General features: G+C 39.1%; 2 protein-coding genes across 13 annotated transcripts in view; both read right to left on the reverse strand.

Moving 5' to 3' along the window:
- PDCD1LG2 (programmed cell death 1 ligand 2) overlaps positions 1-9,216 on the reverse strand; it is a 155,491-nt gene extending 146,275 nt beyond the window's left edge. The window contains exon 1 of the mRNA XM_081501857.1: positions 8,869-9,216. The gene's annotated coding sequence lies outside the window, so the exon portion shown is untranslated. The remainder of the gene's footprint in view (positions 1-8,868) is intronic.
- CD274 (CD274 molecule) overlaps positions 9,050-12,025 on the reverse strand; it is a 127,790-nt gene continuing 124,814 nt past the window's right edge. For 11 of the 12 annotated variants that reach the window (XM_081501766.1, XM_081501756.1, XM_081501746.1 and 8 more), the window contains 3 exons: positions 11,750-11,857; positions 10,272-10,331; positions 9,050-9,216 (listed from right to left, as the gene is read on the reverse strand). In XM_081501766.1, coding sequence (XP_081357892.1) covers positions 9,194-9,216; positions 10,272-10,331; positions 11,750-11,857 — 191 coding nt within the window. In that variant the 3' untranslated portion in view covers positions 9,050-9,193. Of the gene's footprint in view, positions 9,805-10,271; positions 10,332-11,749; positions 11,858-12,025 lie in introns of all 12 variants that reach the window. The other variant, XM_081501782.1, reaches the window with a different exon arrangement.

Here is a 12,025-nt window from a genome sequence, read left to right on the forward strand (position 1 = left end):
TTGTTATAGCAGCTCAAGTGGACTAAGACACACATCATCAGAACTAGGCACCTGGGAGGTTCAAGAGGGAGGGGGGATATGTATACATATGGCCGATTCATGTTGTTGTATGGCAGAAACCAACACAACATTGCAAAGTAATTATCCTCCAATTAAAACAAATAAAGAAGTAGGCATCTTCCCCATTCTCCAGGGTCCAAGTTGAATATGGCTTACTTGTTGAAGGTTTTCTAGCCCTTACTATTTCTTCCCTCCTTTACTTCACAGCATTTGCTGTCCTCTCTTCTCTCTTGAGACATTTTTAAAAGTCTCATCTTCTTATTGTTTAATTCTTCCTAAATTTATATATTGTCTCCTCAGACTGTAAGCTTCATGAGAGCATGAGTCACGTTAAATATCTTTGACTCCTCCACAATACCATGTAAATGCTTAGCATGTAGAAGAAGTCTGAGGAGTTAGTCACCCACTGAGATGCTTGTAGTAGAACTGTGGGAAATGGGAGTGGAATTTATGTATTAAAGTGGTACTTTCTAGGTGTCAGCTTTGGCATGGGCTTGGGAAGGAAAACTGACCCTCAGAAGCCCAAGAGGGAGGCAGGAAATACACAGAGAAAAATATTAATATGTTGAGATATAACACAATCCTGCCAGAAGAACTTATTCTGGTAAAACATTTATTTATGTTGAGAGTTTTCCTGTCCCAAAATGTAGGCGTTGGAATGCTGTCCTAATTCAGTTCTGTCACCATTGTAGTCATCCTCAGGGGTCTCAAAGTGTGAATGTGAGAGTGTGTGATTCTTTGACTGGTCTCCAGCCAAGAGACGCTGCAAGTGTAGAAACTGGGTGCATCTTCACCTCCTTTTACCTTCCCTTCAACCAAGATGATGATGATGCTCAGGCCCCATCCTTGCAGTGGGTGTCTCTTCTTATCATTTTTGACCTCCTTTCCCTCTCTGGGTCATCCCTGGGTTTCGCACCTGGACTGAAAAGCTCTGATGAGGAACTAAATCCTGGGGTTGTAGGTGAGATTTCACTCCACACTCTAGGCTGCTGCCCATCTCCCCAGCTTGTCTCCCTTCTTGGTGAGACAGTATAAGCCACTCTCATTTTCTACAAAAAGAGATATCCTAGAGAGGGCACATTGACTGCAAAGTGGAGATCAGTGATCTGTTTACTGATAATATTTACTTGAGTGCAAACAGATGTTCAGAACTTCCTGTCCATCCAACTGCATTGTTATACTATAGAATCAGCACTCAGATCACAAATTGGTGGAAAACAGTCAAAATATCATAGTTTCACAACAGTAAGAAACTGAGAAGTGTATATCTTAGCCAATGTTCCACAACTTTTCTCCATTAAAAATTAATGTTATAGTTATAATATATATATAACATTTGAATGACCATTGTATTTTTCTCTTGAGGGAAAATAATTAAGTAAATAATCAGCAAGAATTATAACACAAACTCTTAAAAAAAAACCTTCCCATAATATCAATGCAATTATGAAGTTATTTATTTTTGCCTTAAAAAATTATTTTTGGCTGCTCTAGCTCTTCATTGCTGCATGTGGGTTTTCTCTAGTTGCAGCAAGCTGGGGCTACTCTTTGTTGAAGCACTCAGGCTTCTCATTGCAGTGACCTCTCTTGTTGAGGAGCATGGGCTCTAGATGCATGGGCTTCTGTAGTTGGAGCACACAATCTCAGCAGTTGTGGCACACGGGCTTAGTTGCTCTACAGCACACAGAATCTTCCTGGAGCAGGGATCAAACTCATGTCCCCTGCATTGGCAGGCAGATTCTTATCCACTGTGCCACCAGGGAATTCCAATTTTGCCTTATGAACGCTCCAGTTTTTCTTAACTTTCCTGATTTGGTAGCTTTCCAGGTAAATGTGGTGCACTTTTTTGGCACACCTCATCACCAGGCCATGACATTAAATGAGATAATGTGTGTAGTCCTAGTGCCTGACACAGAGTACATGCTCAGTAAATGGTAATTATTGTAATTATTTTATTTTCATGGGCTCCAAAAATGCTGTGGATGGTGACTGCAACCATGAAATTAAAAGACACCTGCTCCTTATGAGAAAAGCTATGACACGTGTAGACAAGTGTATTAAAAAGCAGAGCTATCACTTTGCTGACAAAGGCCCATATAGTCAAAGCTACAGTTTTTCCAGTAGTCATGTACAGATGTGAGAGTTGGACCATAAAGAAGGCTGAGCACTGAAGAACTGATGCTTTTCAACTGTGGTGTTGGAGACGACTCCTGAGAGTCCCTTGGACTGAAAGGAGATCCAACCAGTCAATCCTAAAGGAAATCAGTCCCGAATATTCACTGGAAGGACTGATGCTGAAGCTGAAGCTCCACTACTTTGGCCATCTGATGCAAACAGTCAACTCATTGTAAAAGACACTGATGCTATAGTAGGAGGAGAATGGGGCAACAAAGGATGAGATGGTTGGATGGCATCATCGACTCAATGGACATGAGTGTGAGAAAACTCTGGGAGAAAGTGAAGGACAGGGAAGCCTGGCGTGCTGCAGTCCATGGGGTCCCAAAGAATCGGACACGACTGAGTAACTGAACAATAACTGCTTCAATTTGGTTAAAATTTAACCTCTTAAAAATATTTATTTATTTATCTGGTTGCACCAAGTCTTAGTTGTGGCATGTAGGATCTCCCATCTTTGTTGCAGCATGCAGGATCTTTGGTGGCAGCATGCGAACCCTTAATTGCGGCATATGGGATCTAGCTCCCTGATCAGGGATTGAACCCAGGCCCTCTACATTGAGAGCATAAAGTCTCAGCCAGTAGATCACAAGGAAAGGCCCTAATCTCTTTTAAAATACAGATAATTCTGAAAATATTTAAATTATAATAGGAAAAATTTAGTTTGTAATATTAATTTCCTCAACTTAGGGGGGCCTGGAATAGGGAACAATTCTAAAAATGAAATGTATTTATCTTCACAAATTTGTTTAGGTTTATATATAGTGAAAAAGTTAATTCTGAATTCTAAGTTTTAAAATAGTAGTCTGAATCAAATCCCTTATGATTATACAGTGGAAGTGACAAATAGATTTAAGGGACTAGATCTGATAGACAGAGTGCCTGATGAACTATGGACAGAGGTTCGTGACATTGTACAGGAGACAGGGATCAAGATCATCCCCATGGAAAAGAAATGCAAAAAAGCAAAATGGCTGTCTGAGGAGGCTTTACAAATAGCTGTGAAAAGAAGAGAAGTGAAAAGCAAAGGAGAAAAGGAAAGATATTCCCATCTGAATGCAGAGTTCCAAAGAATAGCAAGGAGAGATAAGAAAGCCTTCCTCAGTGATCAATGCAAAGAAATAGAGGAAAACAACAGAATGGGAAAGACTAGAGATCTCTTCAAGAAAATTAGAGATACCAAGGGAACATTTCATGCAAACATAGGCTCGATAAAGGACAGAAATGGTATGGATCTAACAGAAGCAGAAGATATTAAGAAGAGGTGGCAAGAATACACAGAAGAACTGTACAAAAAAGATCTTCATGACCCAGATAATCACGATGGTGTGATCACTCACCTAGAGCCAGACATCCTGGAATGTGAAGTCAAGTAGGCCTTAGAAAGCATCACTACGAACAAAGCTAGTGGAGGTGATGGAATTCCAGTGGAGCTATTTCAAATCCTCAAAGATGATGCTGTGAAAGTGCTGCACTCAATATGCCAGCAAATCTGGAAAACTCAGCAGTGGCCACAGGACTGGAAAAAGTCAGTTTTCATTCCAATCTCAAAGAAAGGCATTGCCAAAGAATGCTCAAACTAACACACAATTGCACTCATCTCACACGCTAGTAAAGTAATGCTCAAAATTCTCCAAGCCAGGCTTCAACAATACGTGAACCGTGAAATTCCAGATGTTCAAGCTGTTTTAGAAAAGGCAGAGGAACCAGAGATCAAATTGCCAACATCCACTGGATCATTGAAAAAGCAAGCGAGTTCCAGAAAAACATCTATTTCTGCTTTATTGACTATGCCAAAGCCTTTGACTGTGGGGATCACAATAAACTGTGGAAAATTCTGAAAGAGATGGGAATACCAGACCATCTGACCTGTCTCTTGAGAAACCTGTATGCAGGTCAGGAAGCAACAGTTAGAACTGGACATGGAACAACAGACTGGTTCCAAATAGGAAAAGGAGTACGTCAAGGCTGTATATTGTCACCCTGCTTATTTAACTTACATGCAGAGTACATCATGAGAAATGCTGGGCTGGAAGAAACACAAGCTGGAATCAAGATTGCCGGGAGAAATATCAATAACCTCAGATATGCAGATGACACCACCCTTACCGCAGAAAGCAAAGAAGAACTAAAGAGCCTCTTGATGAAAGTGAAAGAGGAGAGTGAAAAAGTTAGCTTAAAGCTCAACATTCAGAAAACTAAATCATGGCATCTGGTCCCACCACTTCATGGGAAATAGATGGGGAAACAGTGTCAGACTTTATTTTTTGGGGCTCCAAAATCACTGCTGATGGTGATTGCAGCCATGAAATTAAAAGACGCTTACTCCTTGGAAGGAAGGTTATGGCCAACCTAGATAGCATATTGAAAAGCAGACATTACTCTGCCAACATAGGTCTGTCTAGTCAAGGCTATGGTTTTTCCAGCAGTCATGAATGGATTTGAGAGTTGGTCGGTGAAGAAAGTTGAGTGCCGGAGAATTGATGCTTTTGAACTGTGGTGTTGGAGAAGACTCTTGAGAGTCCCTTGGGCTGCAAGGAGATCCAACCAGTCCATCCTAAAGGAGATCAGTCTTGGGTGTTCATTGGAAGGACTGATGTTGAAGCTGAAACTCCAATACTTTGGCCACCTCATGCAAAGAGTTGACTCATTGGAAAAGACCCTAATGCTGGGTAGGATTGGGTGCAGGAGGAGAAGGGGACGACAGAGGATGAGATGGCTGGATGGCATCACCGACTCCATGAACATGGGTTTGGGTAGACTCCAGGAGTTGGTGATGGACAGGGAGGCCTGGCATGCTGCGGTTCATGGGGTCGCAAAGAGTTGGACACGACTGAGCGACTGAACTGAACTGAATCTATATGTTTCTAAAATATTTAGATAAAAATATATTTGGTCCACTTGTGGCAGACAGTCACATGCTTATAAACGGAATTGGAGTAAAAGCTTAATGAAAGCTCCTGGTCCATTTTTAGGCTAACTTTCCTACAATATAGACCCTTCCAGTGTCACAAAATTTCATCCAGAACCAGGACCACCAAAGCCAGCCTTGAAGACTGGTCAGAAAGGTGAAATATTCTGACGTCAACTAAAGATTTTTATTGCTTTCATTGCCCAGCAGTAGCATAAACATTATATCATCATTCTACAAAGATACTGATTTTTTTTCTTTAGAATCATCTATAATCTGTCACATATTCTTAGAAATAGTCATCATTATCTTTTAAGAGTGTCTGATTTAGAGAAATGACTAAAAGTCTCTTTAAAGTAAGATTGATGACTGCGTAAGTTAGTTGACACATTAAATCTTACAGTCCCACCCTGTGCCAGGCCTTAATCCTCAACTTTGTTCTAGGTTTCTCACTTCCTTTTCAGAACCTGATGACTGAACAAATCCAGCTTCACATGAATGGGCTTGCATATCCATGTCTACTGATCTGAGAAGAGTACTCTTGCAAAGGAAAGTCCCTTCATTTCCCTATAGTTCTCTCGAAGATCACTTTTCTCTTATCTTCCTGCCCTTAGATCTTCACAATAGTGATTTGAACATCACAATTTTGACTCTTTTCTTGGTATTATCCTAAAGGAAGCTATTGAGTGAGAGAGGATGAAAATTTTCAATACATTCTTTAAAACATGCTTTTGATATTTTTCACCATATGGGATGCAAGAGTATACTGTGTAACATAGAAGCTATGTTTACATAGCTATGAAAAACAGAACTAAGAATGTAGCTGAAGATATTCCAAGTAATTGTCTCCATTGCAATGTTAAACTCAGAATGGTTTTATAAAACATGTAGGAAACAAGAAAACTGATACGCGGATGAACTGAGGAACAAAATAAATAAGAATATTTTATTAAATTAATGCAGGTGTAAACAATGACAAATGCAGAATTAGATATCATCTCTGACTATATTATTTACAATGAAACACAAGACAAAGGAATAAAGTGCCTTAGAAATCCAACACCACAAAAAGGCGTTAAGATTTAGGAATAGAATGAACAGACTTCACATCTTGCTGAACCAAAATTCTTGCTTGTACTTCACACAAAACAAAGGATACTGTCACCCAAACAAGGGATATTGTGCAAATGAGCATGTACAAAAAGTTAACAGGAAAATTTCTGTTGGAGATTCTGTTTCTCCAGCCTTGATATATGGCAAAGCAAAGAACATTTTCCTTGTCACTGATCCAGGTAAGTGAGGAGGGAAGAAATATTCTGGGATCTCCTTAGAGGGTATCTGAACCTTTGGAAAGCAATATCTTAGGAGACCTGTGTAGTGGTAAGAACTGGTTAGACTCAAGGGTTCAGACTGCTCACAGGGCCTCACAAGCCTTTTCTGGCACAAATGAGGATCTAGGGTCAAGGTTCTTGACCGGAATTTCCAAAAAGAACACATATTTTGCAAGTGCAACATCAAAGTCAAGTTTATACTCAAGAGAAAACAGAAAAAAAAAAAAAACAGAAAAAACAGGTTCCAGACATGATTCTGTCATACAGACTTAGCAATAAATTCATCCTTTAAGGCCAGGTTGACATAGTGCATTCTGGAAAATCCATTGTGAGAAACACATTCTCTCTTTGAGAAACACAAAATAAACCAAATCTAAACACAGTCATAGAGCAAGTACTCGACAAAGGCTGGTTGTCTAAATTGTAGTAACTATTTGGTATGTACCACCCTGGGACTGTAGCCTGCTAGGCTTCTCTGTCCCTGAATTCTCCAGGCAAGAATACTGGAACGGGTTGCCCTTCCCTCTTCCAGATGATTTTCCCAACCTAGGGATCAAACTCACTTCTTTTATGTCTCCCATAAGATCAAACGTGGGTTTGATCCTTGGGATGGGGAGATCCCCTGGAGAACAGCAGGGCAACATACTCCAGTATTCTCGCCTGGAGCAATCCATGGACAGAGAAGCCTGGCAGGCTACAGTCCATAGGGTCGCACAGGGACATGACTGGTGACTTAGCATGCACACACATCTTCTGAAAGACACTAAGAGGCTATGGAAAAGATGACCTAGAACAAACAAGACAGTGCCCAGCCTCTGGGAACTTCACATTTGTTCTATCTACTACATAAGAAATAGTATATTAAATAAAAATAGCAAAGTGTACAGCAGATGCATAATGCATTAACACTTATGTGGAAAAGAGCAAAAATAAAAATTATACACACACTTTACAAATATTTCCACATATATTCACAGAATATCTTTAGAAGACAAATGAACAAAAGATAAGAGTGGTTGCTTCTGGAAAGGGAAACTAGATAAGTAGGAGGATGGAATGGAGACATTTTAATGTCTCCTATTGGACTTTTTGAATTTTGAATCATGAAAAAGCATAAATTCAAAATTCAGTTGTATTTAAATAAAAAAGAAAACTGCTATTAACAATACCAGGCCATGTATAAATAAGCATCAATTTCATGGCAAAGGCAAACAAATCAGGGGTAAATACAGTGATAGAAAAGGATTTCAAGAGCCACTTTCCATGGTTTTAAAGAATACTGACATCTCATAAACTGAAACCGCTTTGATTTTTAAAATATTTACATTTTTCAACTGTCCAGGAACACACTCGCTGGCTACCCAGAGAATACCCTCCTTTGGAAGCTTTCTAAACTTTCCTCCTCACAACATTTTTCTCCTCTTAAACTTTGTGCTATAATGGACATATTGTAGCAATACATTTTCTTATTGATGTCCTTATTATACTATGAGCTCCTAGAGGGAAGCCTCCTTTTCTTGCTCACATCTGTAGACTCTGCCTGGCACAGTGACTGACATGCTAGGGCACTTCCTAAATGTTAGCTGAATGAACATGTCTTAAAGTAAAGCATAGCTGTAAATCATATTCTAAAAGGACAGAAGGTAAAAAAGTGCTTTTTTAATTTTTTTAATAATTAAAAAAGAACATATATAAGTATAATTGAGTTATTTTGCTTAACAGCAGAAATTGGCACAACACTAAATCAACTATACTTCAATTTAAATAAATAAATAAATAAAAGGACGGAGGGTGACAGTTTTGGAAATCTGAGGTCTGCTATGTATTGTCTTGGTCAAGTTACTGTACCTCTGCTCCCTCAGCTGTGAAATAGGTAGAATAATAGTGCTTAACACAACACAGTTGCTACAGGGATGAAATGAGATTATGTGTACACATAATTATAAAGCTGATATTTAAATGCAACAGATATTTTGGTAACGTATCTTATTTTGAGGTCTGAGAATAAGATTATCCAAGTCAATTGAAATATCAGTGGGTTAAATAAGGTATTAAAAATATCTTATACAAACTAATGGTTTGTTCTCTATGATTCCTAAGTACTGACAATTATAGAGGATATCAAGTACTTTACAAATACTACATTTTACTTGACACACACAAGTCATCGAGCAGTAAATTTGGTCTGGTGACAAAATGTTAATTTCTACTACAGCATATCTTCAAAAGAAATCACTCACAACCACACTCACATGACAAGACCCCACCACACTCACATGACAAGACCCCACAGTCATACTGAAACACTGTGGCAACACTGGGATGCTCAATCAACCAGAAGACAAATCAAGACACTGAGTAAAGGCAAAGGGCACTTCTGTAGGAACTGACCATTAAATCAGGGAATCTCAACCTGTTTTCCTAAGATGAGTGATAGATAATGTGCATGGAGATTCATCATTTAGAAGTGTCCTTTCTCCTTTTCACATGCATTGATGAGTCTTCCATCATTCGGAATACCAATGTTTCCTTCCAGGGTACCTTTATTCCTTCTTCCTTTGTTCTCCTCTTCTTTTTCAGCTTCTGTTTTCAGAGCTTGGGCTTTTTAAGTTCTACATCATAGGCAACCCCCTGGCCCACTGCATGCCTCTGGTCTGATAAAGCCAAACCACAGGCTGAGAATCCCTGTTTTAAGATCAGAAGTTTCAACACTGGATTACGTCTCCTCAAATTGTGTAGCTGGAGAGTGAAAATGAGAAACATAAGATATATTTGCTAGATGATATAATAAGCTTTCAAGAAGACAAAGAAATATTATATTTATGCCCAATTCCCTTTACATTATAGACTGTAACCACCTACCATTTGCCAGGAACTGTCCTGGTTATGAAATTGAAAGACTCATGCTCTGAGAAAACCCTCACTTCTTGGCAAACTGAGATGGTCTGTCACCCTAAGAAGCTCCAAACAACACTCACTAATTAGCTTTACAACACAAATGAGTGTTATGGACATAATGAAACATGCCTGATCTTGTCCACGGTAATTAGACTAACTTTAAACTTGGGCTTATTGTGAAGTTTGGTTTCAAATTACGTAAGAAGAATCAGAAACCTTAATATAGTTTTCTTCTTAGTTCAATGATCTTGATTGGGTGAGGTCTTTCTGGACTTCTACAAATGTAGACATTTGTGATGAAACAGATTTAAGTGAACAGGTTAAGAGTTAGGTTCCATGGTCAGGTTAGCAGGCTCCAAAGCCTGATTTTTGTCAAGACTTGTGTTCTTGAGCAATTCATATTATCTTCTTGACTCTTTGCTTTCTCCACTATAAAACAGGAATAATCTAGTATTATCCTGAGATAATAAAAAAATAAATCTTCTTTGATATTGTGGAGGGAGAAGATTGGGGTATTGTACATGAAGCAGTATATACAGTGCCTGATATAAAAGTTCTATCTATCTCCCCATCCATTCATCTATCACCCAACCACATAAATCAACTTGGTCCCCTAATGCAGGGAGATGTTAGGATGCAAACCAAAGGACCTCAGCAGAGAGAAGCTGCCTCCTTCTCCCACCTCCCCAAAGGGCCATCCCTCTTCTCCCCTCTGCTATCCCTAAATCTCAGACTGTGGGAACCATTCTTATATCAGAGTCGTGAGACAAATAGGAGCTGGTAGTTCCAACACTCAGCATTCAGTAAATAAGGGGAGATTATAATGATAGCTTTCCCCTTGTTCTTTAACTTTTTGTTTCCTTTCTTCAACTTCCAATCCCTGATAAAATTCTTACCATTTTGTTGATCTGAATTCATATCTTGGGGGCCACATTTTTCTACATCCATCATTCTCACTTGAAGAAAAAAAGTTATTTTTGTTTTCATGTAATACAACTATACAGCCCACACAGTGACTCAAGTTTAAATCCTAGGTTCCTATGAAATATTTCTAATCCCTTAGGAAATCTGGTAACTTCCTTTTTCCAGGGGTCCCAACAGTTTAGGACACATGCTTTTGTTCCTAAATTTTCTTCAGGGGTATATACTTTTATTTTTTATTCTTCCCCCACAGATGTACCATATCCTGAGACACTTTATTATACTTTAGTTTTCTAGTCCTTTCTAATGCCAGTTAATGATTTGTCACATGGAAATGCAAATTGTGGTCACAGCCACTTCCTTGGACAAATCAACACCACCTCAGTATCTTCCTATCACTGAAACTTTATCCATACAGTCTGGCTGTCTCAGTTTTCTGTTCCTTAAGAGAAGCTGACCTCCACTCCCTCAATTACACCACTTTCCCAGATCCACCCAACCCCTTAAGGGGTTGTAGGGAATTTCTCAACAACTATTGGAATTCCCTTCCATTTTCCACTTCCCTATTTGCCATTAGATAACTCTATACACAGATCATCATTGGATCCTTTGGTATACTTCTCAAAGTACTGGGGAAATGTTTACTCTGAATCATCTTAAAATGAAAGGAAATTATTCAAACAGACACATTTTCCTCAATTTTAATTGTCCCCTTGGATAAATAGAGAAATATACACATTGAAATTATTTTGGAAACTATATAATACCTTCAGCAAACTGCTCTGTGGTAAAAGTACCACTGTTCTACATAAGGAACTATTTTTATTATTTAAAGCTCCCAGAAGCCAGCTCAATATAACAGTGTAACTAACTCAAGACAAATTCAACTGAAACCAACAGGCATTTTAACTTTTTCTTTCATGTAAGTCTGTGGTTATTTGCATGATAGAAAGAAACTGTTTAACACTTGGTCTTCTTCAACCTCCATACACACCCTTTTTCTCATGATCTTCACCCTGCAATCCTGCACAGCTTCACTATAACTCCTGTGAAACAGTGGAGTGTCTTTGTGCTACCTTGCAGAGGCAAGTCAGGTTTGCCTGCAGCCATGATCCAACTCTCACCCCCTTGGAAATGTTACTACAAGTGTTTACTGCCACCCTCCAATTAAAATGATGCTGCAGAAAACGGTAGCTAAAAATCTACTTTGCATAATTGAAAGTTGGCCCTGGAAGGGAAGGCTAATAGAAAGGCATTTTATAAATCACTGTTTCCTGTTAGGGGCACCCCTAGCATTTGGGGTAGAATACTTTTCCGATACCTGGGACTGTCCTGCACATTATAGGAGATGTAGCATCCCTGGCTCTGCCCACTAAGTGCCACTGTGACAACAGTAGCAGTCTCATACGTTTTTCCACAACCCCACCAAAGACTGTCACAATAAAGGAAATACCATCTCTTTTCAGACAGAAGATGACTGCCAGGGTTACATGCAGGAACAAGAGGAGAGCTCCCAGAATCACCAAGTGATTCCTCTGTTTTGCTGTATCTGGATATGGTTCTGAAAAACAAAATAAAATGAAACTGACTAAAGATAAAATTTTCTTTGGGAGGGACCAAGAGGATAATCATCTTTGAAGTTTAATTTAGGTTAGCATTTTCTTAAGTACTAAAAGTTCCTTTCCAGTGAGTGGCTGGAATGGTGAAATACCTCAGATACGAAAATGGG

This window comes from Giraffa tippelskirchi, chromosome 1, assembly GCF_054371585.1.
Source record: "Giraffa tippelskirchi isolate mGirTip1 chromosome 1, T2T-mGirTip1v1.2.pri, whole genome shotgun sequence".
Taxonomy (NCBI): Eukaryota; Metazoa; Chordata; class Mammalia; order Artiodactyla; family Giraffidae; genus Giraffa; species Giraffa tippelskirchi.